The sequence below is a fragment of the Lytechinus variegatus genome, chromosome 1, assembly GCF_018143015.1.
Source record: "Lytechinus variegatus isolate NC3 chromosome 1, Lvar_3.0, whole genome shotgun sequence".
Lineage (NCBI taxonomy): Eukaryota > Metazoa > Echinodermata > Echinoidea > Temnopleuroida > Toxopneustidae > Lytechinus > Lytechinus variegatus.
Window position 1 is genome coordinate 74,572,867 of NC_054740.1, and position 19,604 is coordinate 74,592,470.

General features: G+C 37.0%; 1 protein-coding gene across 1 annotated transcript; it reads right to left on the reverse strand.

Annotated features, from left to right (window-relative positions):
• Nucleotides 1–13,187: 13,187 nt before the first annotated feature.
• LOC121406548 (serine/arginine repetitive matrix protein 1-like) lies at nt 13,188–16,292 on the reverse strand. Its single transcript, XM_041597559.1, has 3 exons — nt 15,696–16,292; nt 15,104–15,173; nt 13,188–13,612 (listed from the first exon to the last, which is right to left on the reverse strand). The coding sequence occupies exons 1-3, from the start codon at nt 15,741–15,743 to the stop codon at nt 13,386–13,388; spliced, it is 345 nt and encodes a 114-aa protein (XP_041453493.1). The 5' UTR covers nt 15,744–16,292; the 3' UTR covers nt 13,188–13,385.
• Between the last annotated feature and the right edge of the window lie 3,312 nt (nt 16,293–19,604).

The following is a 19,604-nucleotide window of genomic DNA, read 5'->3' on the forward strand; positions in this document are numbered from 1 at the left end:
TGATCTCGAGACCCTCTTAAGACCTGGCCTCGAGACGTACCGCTTTTCAGGGTCTGGGTCTTTGACCTTAAAGTCTCATTCTCGATCTCAATCTTGAGGTCTCAACTCTAAAATGATGTCAGTGGTTGAAGAAAATTACAACAATCAAACTGAAAATTTGAGCAAAATCGGATGACAAGGTCAAAAGTTATGAAATTTCAAAGTTTTTGATTTACATCTCTGATTCGTTCCTTGAATTGGCAACCTACAGGCACAAAATGGCTGCCAACATGGAGAACTCTCCATTCACTTTGTATACATAATTTCACATTTTGTTCTTTTTCAAGAAAAGTGGACAAGGAATCAACATGATTCTTCCCAAAATGCCTGCAGAATTGATACGTCCATATTATTCTCAAAGGAAAAATTAAAATTCTGTCTACTTTTCTTCAAAAGAAGAAATGTGGAATTCTATTTACAAAGTTAATGGAGAGTTTTCCACGTTGGCAGCCATTTTGTGCCTGAAGATTGCCAATGTAAGGAGCCCATCAAAGGTGTAAATCAAAACTTCAAAAACTCATAACTTTTGAATGGATCATCCAATCATGCTCAAATTTTCACAGTTTGTTATATTTTTCTTCATCCACTAACTTACATCACATTTAATATCTGGGGTTAATTCCCCTTTAATATAATAACTGTTAAGAAAATAAAGGAAAAAACATCAGCTGATGTCAATAGTCTGAATTTAGTTACTAAATTTAGTCAACCATGTCTCGTCTCATTCAAAACCATTCCATATGTCCTGTAATTTTGTCATGAAGAAAGGAACCAATCGATTCAATGAAAATAACATCAAACGCATACACACACACACAAAAAAAAAATATTTATGTACATGTATGTATATAGAGAGAGAGAAAACAAAAAGGAAACTAAAATAACCTGTTTAACCTTAAAAGAAAAGGTTACTTGAAAAAAAAAAACAAGTGGAACGCCTCTGACAGTCTCGCCTGCGTTACGCAATTCAATATACATGATATAGCAGCAATGCTGACTTTGAATAAAAAAAAAGTGATACTTGATTACCCTAATGTTCAAGTTTACTTTCAAAGTTATGAAGACATTTCTAAAATTACTCCCAACATAGTCAAAGTTCTTTGATGCTAAATGACATTTGACCTTAATCATTTGACTAAAAACTAGTGCAAGACTATCAATGATACTTGATTACCCTTATATCCAAGTTTCATGAACCAGATCCATAAACTTTCAAAGTTATGACATTTAAAAAAAATATCTCTAGCATGGTCACAGTTCATTGACCCTAAGTGACCTTTGAACTAAAGCAAGATGATAAGTGAAACTTAAATACTCATGTCCAATTTTCCTGAACTAGGTCGATAAAATTCCAAAGTTAAGATGACATCTCAAAAACTTTGGTTAAGACTTCAATTTTGATAACCAAACATGGTCAAATTTTATTGACCATAAATGACCAATGGCCTTGACCATAAGACCTGAAACTCATTGTCAGTGGTACTTCATTACCCTTATGTTCAAGTTCATGAAATAGGACCATGATCATGACACTTAAGAAAATTAACAGTGCAGATTTCAGTGCTGTGACCTTTGACTTTGATCATGTGACCTGACACTAATGTAAGATTATCAGCAATTTAACTTTTGTACAAGTTAAAAGAGAAATGCCAGTAGTTGCAGTAAACACTGATTTCATGAGGTCTCTAAAACCAGGCTTAATTGTCAGAATATCATCGAGGATCCAGATCTGGTACAGTTACATAAACTGAACTTTGTGAAATCTTGAAATCTACGCTGAAAAATGTTCACACTGAAGATCACCAACACAGATAAGCACACGTGGGACAGTGTATTATTATTGCTGGAATAAAGACCCGACGGAAGTGACCGAATCCGCGCTTATTTTGCTTATTTCTCAGCAATTACACAATTTCTTTCAGAATCCTTTGGCACATATTTTTTAATCATACAAACAGACACTTGGGTGGTCATTATATTAGATTCTGTAAAAAGTCATTTTAAGATAGTTACCAATACTGGAATTTATCTTTAATAAAATGGGCCCTTATATTTTTAAAGTTATGACATAAAAAAACTTAGACCCTAAATGACCTTTGACCTTGGATCATGCAACCTGGACACTCATGCAAGATGATCAGTGATACTTTGTTGCACTTATGTCCAAGTTTCATGAACTAGGTCCATATACTTCCTAAGTTATGGCGACATTTCAAAAAACCTTAACCATGTCTAAGTTCATTGAACCTAAATGAACTTTGATCTTGATCATGTGACCCGGAAACTCATGAAGGATGATCAGTGATACTTACCCTTATGTTCAAGTTTTATGAACTAGGTCCATATACTTCCTAAGTTAGGACATTTCATAAACCTTGGTTAAGATTTCAATGCAGATGCCGCAGCATGGTCAAAGTTCATTGACCCTAAATGATCTTGATCTTAACCATGTGACCCGGAAACTCATGCAGGATGATCAGTGATACTTGGTTACCCTCATGTCCAAGTTTCATGAACTAGGTCCATATACTTCCTAAGTTATGATGACATATCAAAAACTTAACTTTGGTTAAGATTTCAATGTTGTCGACGACGCTGCCGCCGTAGTCGGAAAAGCAACGCCTATAGTAAAGCAAATCCCTACCATCACATAGAGTTGTGAAATTTCGAAACAGTAACAAGTAACCAAGATTTGCATATATTTTGCCTTTTCACACCTATAGACAAATATCGGAAAAAATATTAACAAGAGCCAATAAATGTCCACAAATCTCTTGCATGAAGTGCATATACTAGCGTCCATATAGCTGCATATAAGTATTCCTTTGTATTAGTTGGAACTTGGAAACAGTATCAAACGGAAGGCATATGGCAAGAAAATGATTTGTCATAATATAAATATAAAAATATATCAATCTGAGTTTGATGAATAGCACAAGGTGATAAAGCATGAGTTGGAATGTCATGATAAATTTTGAAAGCACACACTATATAAACCTGAGTTGGCTGTATTAGCAGACATGTCATAATACATGAAAGACATTTTCGTGTAATATATACCCATGATCAGAATAAAATGGGTTTTTTAATGACTTGTATGAGGCAATATTAAGGCTTATTTCCAAACAAAAAAAAAAGTATCACACTTAAACCTGCTTTTCTGCACGTCTTCGAGATGCACAGACATCTTTCAGCTTCTGGCCCATGCGTGCACGTACTTGGCCCGTGGAAGTGCAGGGAAATTTGCTTGTTGTGTGTGCTGAATATGAGAAAATGAAAGGACACAAAAACTGGTTCAAAGTCTCAAACTTTTATCAAAGACTCTTCATCATTTATAAAAAAGTAATTAAAGCCAAGTCAAGTTCCGTCTGTTAGTGACTGTTGGTTACTCAGCTGCAGTGGAGTAACTAAGAGTCACAAACATAACAAAAAACCATGCATGACCATGAAACAGGATTATAATATTAGGGGCAGATAAGTTAAAGCAAGAAAATCAAGATTTCAGGCTCGGTAATCTTATTTCTATAGTCCTACTTGATTGAAAATATCTTATGAAATGACAAGGAAATGACTTAAAGGAAATTAAGTTCTTAAACTGGTTGCTTGTCGAAGCCTTTGACTCTGTGAATTTCTAATTTCATTGGTCCGCCGCTCTGAAAGAAATTGTACCGGTGACAGGCAGCATCGTTGTAAAATGTAAAATGACAAGACATTTGTGAAGATCAATCACTTACTGAAAACATTAAAATGTTTTCTATGGTTACGTAGATTCAAATCAAAGTCGGTGTCCTTTTCCTCCGTTTTCTGTTCGTTTGTTTTTGTTTCCACATGAAAAACTTATTTTCACGGTAGATTACCATTTGAAGAGACTGTGCTATTGTATGTAGTTTCTCTTTCAGGGAGATTCACCCTAACCCTCCGCCTTGAAATTATTGGCAAGCCTGGTAATATGAGAAATTACAGATCATCTTCCTATTTAAAGTAATTGTGATATTCTGAATTCGTTTGTAGATTCACGCAGAGACAATCATTCTTGGGAAAATACACAAGATAATGTAAAAGATATCAAAGGGTAAGTCCACCCTGACGAATAATTGTTTGTAATAAAAAGCAAAAAAAATGAAAAATATATCAATCAGTGATGATTTTATGACATCACAGACGATATGAATTGCCCAAAATGCCATTTTCTAAAAAAATTGAAAGTGATTTTTTTATTTTTGCGGTGGATATATCATCAGACACATCATTTCATAGCCCCTTCTACTAGAATTTACCACAACACAAATCTGTGTGTGAGACAGTGTTATTTGTGAATGTTGATATGCCAGGGCTAGCAATGGAAATTTTAACATCAAAAAAAAAAAATCACCAATTTAATGAAGAAGCATGTCCGGAAAACATAACTCTCATATAGATGTATGTCCTGAAAGAGCATCTACTCCATCACAATTTCAGATACCATTTTTATATGGTATATGTTTAACCTTCGATTATTAAGAGGTATTCTTTGTTGTGATGTAAAATTCTATTTGCACCAAAAGCATGAATGCAATGCTCTGGAGAATATACTCTTTCTGGACATATGAGAATTTTGTTTTCTGGTCATGATTTTTCATTTAATTGGCCACAGAATCTTGCCGTAAATAATAAACTTTTAAACTGACCTTCATGGTTCCGCTGGTCTTCAGTCTTTTTCTTCTTTAGAAGCTCTGCCATAGCAGATCTGTCAGCTTTCCCAACCTGCAACCAAAAATGGAAATAAAATATGAACACATATGGAATATGTTTAGAATTATTAAAATTTAATTTAGCCCCCCCCCCGCTCAACATTTTTCAGGACCATTCAGCTGCGATTTTTTGGGGGGTGACCGCGCCGCGCCACTCACATTTAAGTCTCGCATATCTTCTGAGTTCAAATTTGCGACACCTGGGTACGCAGTCATGTGCCAATCCAATGCTATTCTGTATCTAGACTAGGAATCCAGACAAAATTCATAAATGTATCATTATTTTTAGTATTTCTAATGAATTTTCTTTTATTGAAGTAGTACCGCCAATAGTTTCCAATTCCATCAATTTTTTTTTTCAAGTAGAAATTTAAGAGCAATTTTTTGAATCACCACTGCCAGCGATATCAAGTTATGTAGAAGTCATTTTTTTGTAAATCACAGAATAAATTTCCTGGCTAGTATGCTTCAAAATTTCCTGATCCATGGACGTCTTAAAAATTTAAGTTGAATGTAAAGTTTCAACGTACCCTCTTTCTCACATCTTTTTTTTTTTGAGGTTGAAGCCTCATCCTCCATGTCCTCATCTGTGGCATCAGACTCATCCATAGCCTCATCTACTCTGGTTGCGGTGTTTAGGAACTCCTTCTCTTTCTTTAGTACATCAGCTTTTTTTCTGTAAGGGACAGGCACATGAAGGACAGACATAAATAATCAGAGTAATTTCAAAGAGCCATTTATGAAATGCATTGTAAAAATGGGGTTTTAGCATTATTAGATTTATTACTACAGAGTACAGACAAGTTATCAAATCAGAATTCAGAAACTAGTTTTTAAGTTATAGACGTAAATAATTTTATCTGAATTCTGTACAAACTATTTTGAGTTGTAGACATATTTTTCAGTAGATCTAATTAAGATAATTATTATTTAAACACTAGTAAGAATTTTTTCACATTAAATTTGCCCCAAATTTCGTTAATTAGCCGATGTAATGCTAATCCAGTCTAGCCAGGAGGCTTCTAGAGAGTAAAAATCATTTACTAACGTAACTTACTCTCATACGAAGCCAGGGCTTCTATTGTATACATGTGCGTGTAGGCAGCCAAAACCTGAAACTTTCCCCCCGAGATTTCTCCTTTCCCTCTAAAAGATCTAGCCCTAAATCATGTACCTGGGATACAACTTCATTTCTGACATTTCTATGCTATGGATTTTATTTTTAGACCAGAATTCATTAAAAAAATGACAAAAATATCATGAAAAGAAGAGACTTTGCCAGATGTTTACACCGCCATCTTGTTTTCTATTGTTCTTCACCCACGATACGGACGCTTGCGTCGCGTAACGTGGGTGAGAGTTGCCAGGCGGCTTCTAGAGAGTAAAAATCATTTACTAACGTAAGGTTACTCTCATACGAAGCCAGGTCTTCCTTCTTATAGACGCTTGCATCGGGTAACCCTGCTGGAAAGAACACACAGTCACCACAGTGTGGTTCACTGTGTGGTCACACTGATCACCTAGTCATTTCACTGCGATAAATTGGAACACTTTTTCACTCTGTTGCACACAGTGTGTCCACACTGTGGCTCACAGTGTGAGTCTACACTGTGGCTCACAGTGTGTCAACCCTGTGGCCCACAGTGTGTCCACCCTGTGGCTCAGTGTGTCTCTACACTGTGGCTCACAGTGTGTCCACCCTGTGGCTCAGTGTGTGTCTACCCTATGGCTCACAGTGTGTCCACCCTGTGGCCCACAGTGTGTCCACCCTGTTGCTCAGTGTGTGTCTACACTGTGGCTCACAGTGTGTCAACCCTGTGGCCCACAGTGTGTCCACCCTGTGGCTCAGTGTGTGTCTACATTATGGCTCACAGTGTGTCAACCCTGTGGCCCACAGTGTGTCCACTCTGTGTGCAACAGAGTGAAAAAGTGTTCCAATTTATCGCAGTGAAATGACTAGGTGATCACAGTGTGGCTCAGTGTGGTCACTCACTGTGAGCCACAGGGTGGACACAGCCATCAATTCACACAGTGAAGTTTGTCCATTGATCTCTCTCACACTGTGGTACCTTCCACACAGTGAACGCTCATCCACATTGTGGAATCTATCACACAGTGTTCTTTCTCACAGTGAACTCTCATCCTCTCTGTGGTATCTTTCACATAGTGAACTCTCAGCAACACTGTGGTACCTTCCACACAGTGTACTCTCTCACACAGTGAACTCTCTTCCACTCTGTGGTATCTTTCACATAGTGAACTCTCAGCAACACTGTGGTACCTTTCACATAGAGCACTTTTAGCCACACTGGTAATTTCATGCAGTGAGATTTTGAGCATGCACTTTGTGGTGTAAACCACACAGTGTACACTTCCATACAGTGAGCTCAACGACATAGTGACCTCCTAGCCACCCTGTTGTATAATTCACATAGTGAATTCTACCCATTCTATGTATACCACTGATCCCTAATCCACATAGTGAACTCTTAACCACACTGTGGAAAATATACAACCCACACAGTGAGCGTAAGAATCACTCAGTGAAAAGCATATAGAAGTTTATGATAACTGTAACTCCATAACTGTGCCATTACTGTGCATGTTTACGTGCACAATTCTTAAATATGTGTCTCTGAAAATATCCATCTCTGGAATTTCAATATACATGTAAGAAGGAATTATTTATTTTGAAATATATGTGTTAATATTGTATACATGGAAGACCAAGTGATGGACTTGTGAGTTGTGAATTCACCTATATAGGCCTTTCACTTTCAATATAACCACACTGACAACACTGCGTCCTCTTTGTGGGTACTCCTAGGTTGACGAAAATTCAAGACGTTCAGTTAACTGTCAACAATTTTAATACAACAAAAATAATAAGGCAAGAATAATACATCTATACCCTGTCAACATTTCATTTTAAATCGCCATACTAATAATACTGCATCCTCTTTGTGGGTACTCCTAGATGTCATAAAGTTCAACATGTTCACTAACTTTTAACAATTTCAATACTTAACATACAATAATATTAAGGTAAGAATACACTAAATCCTTCCAAAGGTTGAAAATGAATACATGTGGAAACTCTGTAAAGAAAAATGAGATGGCTTTTTCCCCTCTATATTCTTCTTTTTTTATCAGATCTCTTTATATCGCTTTTCTTTATTGTTTGTATACAAAACAACACAAGGATAGTATGATGTAATAAACCTTGCCAATAAAATAAAAATATATATATATATATATATATCATGTACTTAAACTGTTAATAATACACATTTACATGTTTGTGTGTGTATATAATGTATATAGATATAAGCTTAAAAATTTTCTTCTTAGAAAAAAAAGGATTATGCAAATATATAATTACACTGCTAATTCAGGCAAGTATTTAGACAAGAGCACCATGGGGCTTTACATTCACCTGAGCTGAAGGATAAATTTACATTTAACGCAAGCTCTCTGAAGTCTAACAAGCCACTGATTACAACTGTGACATCTCGCTGGATCTAGATTTATATACAAATGTAGCACCGATGGGGAGACACTTTCTTATGTATTACTTTTCTTTTTTTCAACCTTTTATTTCTATTCATTTTTTCAATGTAATTTGTTTTAGCAGTATTCTGCTTTATTATTTTCAACCACTGAGACCAGAAATATGCACATGAACCATGTGTAAAGAGTCAATCTGCGTTGCTTTTGTACACAAAATCACTTTTTTGAGCCATTTTTGTGTCCGACATGCATGTACAAAAAGTTATTTAACTTCAGAACCGTACCCCCGGGTGTCACAAATTTGGTGTCAAAATGTGCGATAAACTCCTAGGAAAAGGAAAAAAGTCCATGAAGCATCATGGCAAGAGTTTTGTACGTTCCAGAGTACTCGCGCCAAATGTCGAAGGGGTGCCTATTAGCCCCCCCCCCCCCCCCCCGTCTTTTTAGGTAGGGTTAAAAGGATAATTCATCTTACATATCTATGTACATAATAGACAACATAAATAAAAGATAAAAGTGAATGCAGAAAAAGAATCAAATAGAACACTGAAAACACAGATAGGGTTAACGCTTCGTGAATTCCTGAAAAGGTCTATGGAGAATGCAACCTAGGCATCAGTGTGCTCTTAGTAGATAAAGAAGACCAAGAATAGAAAACAGTGAATATTTGAATCTGTTCAACAGTTATGAATTTTTAAAGTTAAAGTAAAATCCTTATGGGGATCTTAGAACTGGCAACTTCACCAGTATTTGTGACTTCATCGCGGACAACTCTCCATTCATTTTGTACATATTTTTTTTGGGTAAAAAATATGATTTATATGAAATTTCAAATAAGGACTCTACATAATTCTTCAAAAATGTTTGCAGAATTGACATAGCCATGTCATACTCAAACAATCAATCAAAAGATTTTTTTTCTTGAAAACAAAGAAAATAATAAATTCTGTGTACAAAATGAATGGAGAGTTGTCCATGAAAATGTCACAGATGCTGGCAGATTTGCCAATTTAAGGATTCGCATAGTAAGGATTTACTTGCAAAGTTCATAACTCTTGAACAGATTGTCTGATTTGGCTCAAATTTCCACTGTTAACTCTTTTTGATCTTCTTCATTCACTGAAAGCAGACTGATGTGTGGGTTGCATAAGTCTAAGTTGGAGGGGAGAGTTGAGGGAGAGAAGAAATGAAAAGACAGGATAGAGAGTAAGAGACATTACAGGGTATCTTTCTTGAGATCGAGTCGAGTCCTGACAAGTACTGTAAACCAGATGAGAAGGCAATAGGGCCGTCTGCACCATCCCGAGTTTTCAAATTAGCGCGCTATTTCTGATCCGGCAAATTATCCCGATCTGAAAAATCTCGAGATTGTTTGTAATGCAGACGCAATTATCGCGCTAGTTCGTAGGATTAATCTCGAGATTGCAATCCCAAGTCAACTCGGGTTTATTTGCAAAATAGCGCGCTATTTACGAATTATCGCGCTAATTCGTAGGTGCAGACGCACTCGGGTTTGGACTCGGGTTAATTTATTCATGACCTTCAGTCCATAATGCAATTCGCGTTCCATTTCCGCCTTGGTAAAAACATAAACAGCGATTATACCGAACACATGCGAAAGTCAACTTTATCATAGTTCATCAATTCCCCAATCAGCAACGATGGTGTCAAGCCCCCGTGAATGGATTTTGGGAGAGACCAGACCGATGGGGGAGGCGCTCATTATCGACGATGGTCATAGTCAATAACAATACTGACAGCATTGTCGTCTTATTCCTTCGCAAAATGTGAGCAAATAGCATATCTTTCCTCCCCTCTCTCTCTCTCTCCCCCTCTGTCGTTGCCTCGGAGTCCGCCATCATATTAAACGAAGAAAACTTCACTCGCTTATAATTATAGCGCGGCTGAGCTGAGAGGATTGTTGCATAACAACGGTCGAATTCGGCGAAAGAGTACATGGACTTGATTGCATATCGCGGGCCGGGAAGTTATTCAAAAGCGCGGGCCGTTGAAACTCCAAGATCGAAAGTGCGCATGCTCGGAATATCGGGCTTGTTGCCTCGCTCGAGCAAGAATCGCTGTTCGTGCGATGGTGGAGACGGGGTTTCTTGAATCTCGAGATTAATCGCGAAGAGGGCTGATCGGGCTAAAATCTCGAGATTGAGCAAACTCGGGATGATGCAGCACCGCCTAATGAGAAGAGAAGACTTGATGTTCGTGACAGGTTGACCGTCTGTCATCAGTGACCTTGTGAACCATCAACCTACATCTTGCTTTGATGGTTTCTTTTCTCCCCGGCCCTCACATCCTTGCACTTCTGTGCCATCCTCTTTCTCACATCCCCCGGTGTGACCTCAGGCCATTTACTGATGATATGAGCTGCAATTAGTAAAAAATAATATATAAATAGATCAAGAAATAAATAAGAAATAATAGGAAATAATAGTAAAACACACAACACTTGTACACATACAGTACATCATGAAATGCCTTCACATGCAAACTGGGGAAATACTGGGAAATATCTGGGGAAATACTGGGAAATATCTGGGAAATACATCATATATCTGAAAAACACCTACACTTGTACCCATAATGTATGAAGGTGTAGGCCCAACCTACAAGGACTGCACTTTTCTTATGTAAAACTATCTTCTGAACGGATGTTTGATAAAATTATCTTTTTAAAATCTATCTACTGAAAGGATTTTAAAAATAAAACTTTGTTTTTAATTAGTTATTGTTCCACATATAAACATGATACATTGCTCAGTTGTCACCTTTGAAGATCCTGGGAAGTGTGTAAGAAGTGTATGGTATGGTATATATTGATATTGTTTTTGTACATGAAAAATAGAAAATACAGGTTGTTGGGCAGCTCCTTTGCATGATGGAATAACTGAAGTCAGAGGTATTTCCCACTTTCAAGTTTCAACATCAATTGGTAATGGTGTAGTACACAAAAAAGATTTGTTTTGTCACAAAATGAAACATCTGCATGAGTTAAGTTAGTTTCTTTTCTTTCTTTTTTAAAGCTGATTCATTCTTACTCATCATACACAACATTCTCAAACTTTTCTATCATTAGCAATCAAGAAATAGCATTTTCTAGTATTGTCCGTTTTATTGAAAATCGGGAAAGTAGCAAAGCCATTTACCATGCTGATTTCTGGCCAACCCTGTAATTAATTTCCATAATGAAAACTTATACTCCGAGACATGCCAAAAATGGTAATGATAACAAGGATAACTTATTGTACAAAACTACCTCAGATAATTGTCTCTACTAATCCCAAGATCTGCATGCACCCATGACCATTACCTTTTTAACTGATCATACTGTGTGGTACATGTACATATCAAATTTTGAAAAAAGTTTCAATGCCCAGCTCCTCTCCCTTACACAACGGTACACATTAAATTCAAGCCTCATCCCTCCCCCCAGTGCAACTAGGGGAGGTATGTGCAGTTCTATGTACTACATGTTTACCAAAGTTGAAAGGGGAAAGTGACTATGACTTTAACCATTTCACCATGCAAAGGAGCTGCCCTACAGCCCAGAGTATTTATTCTTCATGTGCAAATATAATATAAAAAACAATATCATTAAATTTCAGCTTCACTCCTCTCCAAGGGCAAACAGGATTACATGTATCTATACCAGCAAATTATTACAAAATACATGTATCACATTTTTACTAATTATATTAGCACAGAATTAACAGTTTTAAGTAATGATAACTAATTCTTACTCACCACCAATCATCTGGACCTTGCTCTGATCCAACAAAGGTCTGCCTTTGTCCTCCTCATGGAGGCGCTTCCCTGACACCAGAGATTTGGACATCTCTGATGATGTAAACAGCATTCCCATGAGGGAACACGTTCTTTTTTGCCAACTGCTGGCATGATGGATAACAGAAGATTGCTCTTCCGTCAGGAAGGAGAAGATCTGTAGGATGCAAAAAATTACAAATATCATGCACTGTATGGGAAAACATGGATCACTTTATATGTATGTTACATTTTACAAAAATTGACTGTATTAGTAATAGTATAAAAAGCCATTTATTTCCTTTTCATTGTCTCAAAACAGGACATTTTTCTACTTTTATATCTGAATATCTGCAATGTGGAAAACTTGTGATACAAATATAACCACATTTAACTTCATGATTGTTCACTACATACAGTACCTTGTGTATTCTGCACGCCTCAAGCTGTGCACACAGTTTTGTTCATTTTTCCATTCAAATCTTCCACATATTTTGAGACTTAATTTGAGATAACTGGGTGTGAAGTTATGCAGTTATGAAGTTAGTTAACATATATTTTATGCTCATTGGCCCCCAAAACATGATTTTGTATAAAACTTCAGTACGGATTGTGTTTCCAGCAAAAGTTTCTAAATCCTAGTCTCACTCTTTTTTTTTCCTCTTGCCATTTAAGAATGATTAACAACAATTTTTTTATGGCAAGAACACTGAAAAACAAAAAAACCAAACAAAACAGACCCCCCCCCCAAAAAAAACCCAACAACAACAACAAAGAAATACATTAAAAAATGACAAAACAATGAATTACATAAAAAAATAAACTTGTTTCAATTCACAATTATTTTACATTACTAATGGTGAAGATTTTACAAAGAATATCCCTACAAAATATTGAATTTGAACTTCATTTAATCAAGGCTCCACACTAACTTTTTTCTTGGTGGCCCAAACAATCTACCAAAATCATCAATATCATATTTTTGGTGGCCCTAAAACAATAGAAAACATTACAATTTATCAAAACTTTGGTAGCCCAACCGGGCCACCAAGTGTTGGCTTTTACAAAATTTTGGTGGCCCGACTCTCATTTTTGGTTGCCCCGGGCCACTGCTAATGTCGAGCCCTGATTTAATGGAAAATATGATTTCACACATATTATTTCATCTAAATAAAACAAAATTATTTTAGAAGAATCCAAGTACAATTTACAGTCATGTAGATTCCATTACCTTTAAGCAAATTTCCAGTGGTCAATACCCAAGATGGGGGGGGTGAGCATTTTTTTTTGTCTTCAACAGAAATATAAGGATAGTGTGTAATATTTGGCAAATTAAAGACAAACGTCATCACTGGGTACTTCAACTGTGGCTGATACCGGATCAACAGGTGGTGGGACGGCTGATACTGCGGGAGCTGGGCGTGGGGCTGGTACTGCGGGAGGGGGAGCTGGGCGTGGGACTTCGTTGATTCTGGCAGTGGCATCGCTATTTGAAAAATGTCTCACCAGCGCTCGCTCCACTGCCTCTTCAATGGTCTTCCCCATGTTTCTCAGTAGCTCTGACAATAATATTTGTGAATAAGAAGATGATAAATGAGTAAATGAAACAGAAAGCAACTTTATGGTTTGAGGTGAGGGCATTTTTCAGTGAGATTGAAATGTTTACTTGTTTTTGTTTTAAGCAGAATATACATGTACAAGTGTATGATCCAAATTCATCTTTGCCATATCTGTTAAAGTATACAATAATATTATGATGGATATATTTTGCACTCTAAAATCTTGTTTCTATCATACAATTCGTATGTACAGTAAATAACTGCCCCAATAGACTGAATTCCCTGTATTGCCAAATTAAAAAAAAATTCTCAATAAATGCCTGATATCATTTTGGATTAAACACTCACTTGTTCCAACTCTTTGAGACAGTGGCATCAAATGAAAGTGGTTGTCAAGAGGTCACACTTCCCCCAAGATCTGTGGATAAAAGCAAACATCCAACATATTTTTGTCATCTATTGTGAATACATGTATAATCAGGCTTACATTATCTGAATATGGATGAGCTGTAATCAGTGTCATGGGCACTTTAAGTCACCTTTGCTTTAACCCTATCTAGGCCGGGGGGTGCTTGGAGCCCCCTCCCCCTCGATGATCTGCGCAATATTTTTGCCGCGAGAATTTTTTTCTTGGACCACGTCGCTTGCTGACTTTTTACTTTCAAGTCTTGCGCAACTTTTGAGACCACAGTCATTTTAAGTAAAAAGTCTGTCATAGTCGGGACACTCGGGTGCGTCATGGTATATGGAAATCTGACTCACATTTGACAAGTGACTGACCATTCCCAGGGGTTGAGAGGTGTGTCATACAACTGATAGGTGTATAAGTGCATGTTAGACCAAAAATTTCTCACAAAATAATGATTTTGTGTACACAGTCAATGCAGATTGTGTTTTCAGCCAGAAACCATAAATGTAAGATTATTTTTAGTTTTAATGGTCTAATATTGATTTGTTTTATGCTGTGTATTATCTCAAAAGTGTCCCCAACAAAGTTCATCGAAAAAACAATGAAAAAGAAAAGGTCCAAAAAACAAAGAAATACAAAAAACCAAGAAATGCAAAAACAATATTATATAAAAGAAATTGATCTGATATTGCAATTTTTCACGTACATTTGCTAAGAACACCGCAAAGAGTTTTTATGCCAAAACTTGGTACATTTGGAGCTTTATCAAGGGAGTTAAAAGAAAAAGTATGATTTTGCATACTAATTATGCATAAATTAGCATAATTGCTTACAGATTTGCATGAAATAAATTACTACATGTGTACAATCTTGTAGATTATGTCCCAGACAACCTACATGCCAATTTTCGGTGCGATCACACGATCAACGGACGGCTGAGATCTCCCCCCAGCCATATGAACTCCCAAAATACCCCAGCCTTGATACAGATAAGAGTGAAATACCAATAAAATGATGCCCCTTCCACCAACAATACACTGAGGATCACCTTTTTGTATACAATATGTTGATCAAACACTTACCAGCATAGCATTCAAATGGATTCTTCCTGTCCCTTAATCCACGCTCCGGCCTTCCTATGTGTTGCTGAATCTGCAAGAAAGTTGAAGTTGGAAGATTGTGTTGAAGAGTCAACATGAATGGGTAGTTTACTCTTTAAAGTTTTAATTACATTACAGTAAACAAGGCAAAATCCATTTTGTGTCTTGCCAACTAATGAAAATAACCAGAAATATCTTGATTTGCGAGGGCAATCAATAGAATTGTATCGAAACTCCATTGAGAAATGACTGGGATGGAATAACACTTATCATATTAGTTTTGCACGTAAACTTTAATTTTGATCTCAAAATGAACTTTGACCTTACCATGTGACCTCTGACTGCAGCCTAATATGCAGGTCCCCCTAGTCCATCTTCTATCCAAGTTTTTTTTTTAATAGCTTGGACCAGCTGCAGTTTTGTTTTAATTTACTTTTCCTTTTTGTCTATAAGAAGGAAAAATAACATGCATCTAAATGTATATAGAATTTAATTAATAGAGATTCTTTGTTTCTTCAAAAAGGATATTCCAATGAAATTAAAGAAAAAGAAAAAAAAGATAACCCATACATACCTCCCTCTCTCTCTCAACACGGCGCAGCTGTTCAAAATTGTGAGCCATGACTTTCACAATCGTAGGTATGGTATGTTGCTGAAGTGTTAAGACTGTTAGGAGGAAAAATACTAATCAATCATACTGCAATGTCACGGTACATAAAGACAATGGAGATCTAAATGCACTAAATGTGGCCTAATGTGAATTTAAATACATTTGTACAGTCACCAAGTGGAAAAAAGAAAGGGGTGGGGAAAAAATATAGCACACACAAAAAAAGAAAGAACCTTTAATCAAAGTTGGATCTGGCTAATTATACAGATTGACAATAAATAAATCATGAATATACAATAATGATTTACAGGGCAGGGGGTGGGGTAGGTATAGAAAAGTTCACTTGTATACAGGACCTTTTGACCAACCTGATTCAGTCTGTGTTAAAATTCAATCAGTACATCAGATACTAGTACAATTCAAAAATAGAGAAACAACAAATTCCAATAACTCATTAATTCATGATCAGTCTCATATTACAAACTTTGACTGTGCACATACCATCTTTTAACAGACAAAAATATAAAAATCATAGGGGGGTAGGTATAGAAAAGTTCACTTGTATACAGGACCACTTGTATACCATTCTGACAAACCTGATTCAGGCTGTGTTAAAATTCAATCAGTACATCAGATACTAGTACAATTCAAAATACTATAAATAATTAGAGAAACAACAAATTCCAATAACTCATTAATTCATGATCAGTCTAATATTACAAATTTTGACTGTGCACATACCATCTTTTAACAGACAAAAAATATAAAAATAATAGGGGGTCTGAAGCCACACTGAAAAATCAAGCAATATAGATCTAACATTAGAATAGAAGTTGTGTGTTGTGGACACCAGAAAAGTGGGATCACAGCACGCGCAACTAGCCTGGAGGCGTCTGGGGAGTAAAAATCATCTACTTTACGTAAGCTTACTCCCCTAACGCCTGGCTCGGCTACCTATGCCTGGGTGTAGAGGCCAGGATTACCCATGGTGAACCTAGACCTAAATCACCAATTTTAGTTTTAGTTTTTCGCCCAAAGTTATGTACATGGGCAAGTTTTATGTTTACCCCCATTTAATTACATTTTTCTTACTTTTCATTAAATAAATAGTCGTAAAATTTAAAGAAGTTAAGAGCAAGAGCGTTCACTTACCCGTCTGTTTATTCGGCCATTTTGATTTCTTTTGTTATTGATACCTAGATACACACGCGGTAACACGCGTGCAGAGCTGCAAGTTAGATTTAAAAAATACTTGCATTTGTCAATAAAAATCACGATTCGTAAAATATTTGTTTCGGTTGATAAATATCATAAAATAATTTATATGATATTTATTGAAAAAAAAAATATTTTGCCATTCCTGATATCTATCGGCAGATACAAGTATTTTTTTAATCCAAGTTGGCAGTCAAACTGGCCAGGGAGCTCCGGCCCGCAGAGAAGCCGAGCCGGAGCTCCCTGGCCTGGGTTAGCGTACCATCGGCATCGTTGCATCTTCGCACTGTTAAACGCACAAAAACACATTGCTGGGACTGAGCAGCTCTACATACGACGATGACAGTGATTCAGATACAAAATTGAGTTTTGGAGCATATTTTTAAGACAGTTTAAGCAATCATTAATAGATATAGATGAATCTGAAGATTTCTTACTAATTAAACTTCAAGTAATGATGCAATTTACTTACAATCTTGGTCGCAGTCGTGAAATTCGAAGCGTTATATACGGCAACAATACATAAATTGACTGCCGAAAAAAGTTAACTATTTGGCGGCAAACTGTCAGGCAACTTTTCCGCAATAGAAATGCTGCTCTCTGATTGGTTTAAACCGTGGACTAACTTTAATCCACCGATAATAGTCCACCCCAAAGAGCTGACTAAATTGTGACGTCAAATGACGCGTTTTATACCCCGGTATAACTTAAGTCCACCTTTGTGAATCGCAAAAGTTAGCACCTAGGTACTAACTTTAGTCCATGGATTAAAATGACGTCAAATGACGCGTTTTATACCCCGGGTATAACTTTAGTCCACCTTTGTGAATTCGGGCCATTATATATGGTCAATACATGGGACTATATGAACACACTGTGCAGAATGAATGCCACAGAGTGACAATCTTCTTCACAGTGTGCTCACTGTGTGGAACTTTATGAACACACTGTGCAGAATGAATGCCACAGAGTGACAATCTTCACAGTGTGCTCACTGTGTGGAACTTTATGAACACACTGTGCAGAATTAATGCCACAGAGTGAAAATCTTCTTCACAGTGTGCTCACTGTGTAGAACTATATGTACACACTGTGCTAAATGAATGTCACAGGATGTCAATTTTATTCACAGTGTGGGATTTATGTGGAACTATGTGGGCAAACTATGGCAAATTAATACCACAGAGTGTAAAGTTTCTACACTGTGTGGAAATTATGCGGAACTATGTGAACACAGTGTGATAAATTGTGTTCACTATGTGGTGACTATGTGAATACAGTGTGTATGTCATTATCATACAGTGAGGGAGCTTAATCACAGAGTGTAAACATTTTCAGTATGTGGCAACTATGTGCCATTACTATATGATTCACACAGTGAGTATCACAACACAGTGAAAAGGGTGTTTCCACACTGTGGTTACACTGTGTTCACACTGTGTCCATATAGTCGACTATATGTTGACTATATGAACACACTGTGGTGACTATGTGTTCTATCCGGCAGGGAATGTTGGCGAAGAACAATAGGAAGCAAGATGGCGGCGTAAACATCGGGCAAGTCTCTTCCGTCTTTTCACAACATTTCTCTCATTTTTTTGATGAATTCTTGTTAAAAAATAACGAGAGCGTAGAAATGTCGGAAATGAAGTTTTTTCCCATGTACATGATTTAGGGCTAGATCTTTTCTATAAAGGAAAGTAGAAATCTCGGGGGTGAAAGTTTCAGGTTTTGACTTCTGTCGTGTTGGTCAATGAGAAGGAAGACCTGGCTTCGGCTGAGAGTAACCTTATGTTAGTAACTGATTTTTACTCTCTAGAACTAGAAGCCGCCTGGCTAGGTGAGAGTAAGATACGTTAGTATAGTATTAGTAAATGATTTTTACTCTCTAGAAGCCTCCTGGCTAGAAAAGATAGGAAGAGCTTACGGCCGTGTTTATGTCGCCATCTTGATTTCTTTCAATGGACCAACAGACTGACATTTTCTAATGGTTTTATCGGACCAATAGAGTCTGATGGTGGTTTTAATGGACCATTAGCCCTTGTCCACCAGAAACCAATAGAGTCTGGCTGTATGAGTTGGAGTCTATGGGTCCTGTTGGTTAAACCTGTTGGTCCAGCAAGAGGCTGACCCGTTCATTCTATTGGTCTCTATTGGAGTACAATGGGAAATCTAGTGGTCCATTAGAAACCAACAGAAATTTTCTGTTGGTCTCCTGTTGGACCCTAATGGAATTTCGACCTGGGTTGTCTTTCGCTTGGCGACAGCACGCAAATCGCGCGATTCGTTTTTATGAATTCTTCTTTAAAAATGAAATCAATATAGCAGAAATGTTACACCCAGTCCCAGTTTAAGTTGAACCCCATGACAGGTACATGTTTTAGGGCTAGATTTAGAGGGAAAGTAGAAATCTCGGGGGCGAAAGTTTCAGGTTTTGTACCAGTACGTGGGTGAATATAGCTCGGGATCCCAGGCGTCAGTGGGGAGTAACCCTACGTAGAGTACTGTGTAGGCCTAGAGCTAAATTCATAGATGACTTTTCAGTTTCAGACGCCTCCAGGTACCACATATAGATCTATATACATTCGGTTCTTGGACAATTACCCCCGGACAAAGGGAGAGCATAAATAATTACATATTAGGTACAAATCAGGATAT

Excerpts from the sequence above, each read along its gene's own strand:
- LOC121406548 (XM_041597559.1), bottom strand. The coding sequence starts at position 15,743 with ATGGCTCACAATTTTGAACAGCTGCGCCGTGTTGAGAGAGAGAGGGAG. Across the intron at positions 15,174-15,695 it reads GTGTTGAGAGAGAGAGGGAG|ATTCAGCAACACATAGGAAG; the intron begins GTATGTATGGGT and ends ACTTTCTTGCAG. Across the intron at positions 13,613-15,103 it reads TCCATTTGAATGCTATGCTG|AGCTACTGAGAAACATGGGG; the intron begins GTAAGTGTTTGA and ends TATTATTGTCAG.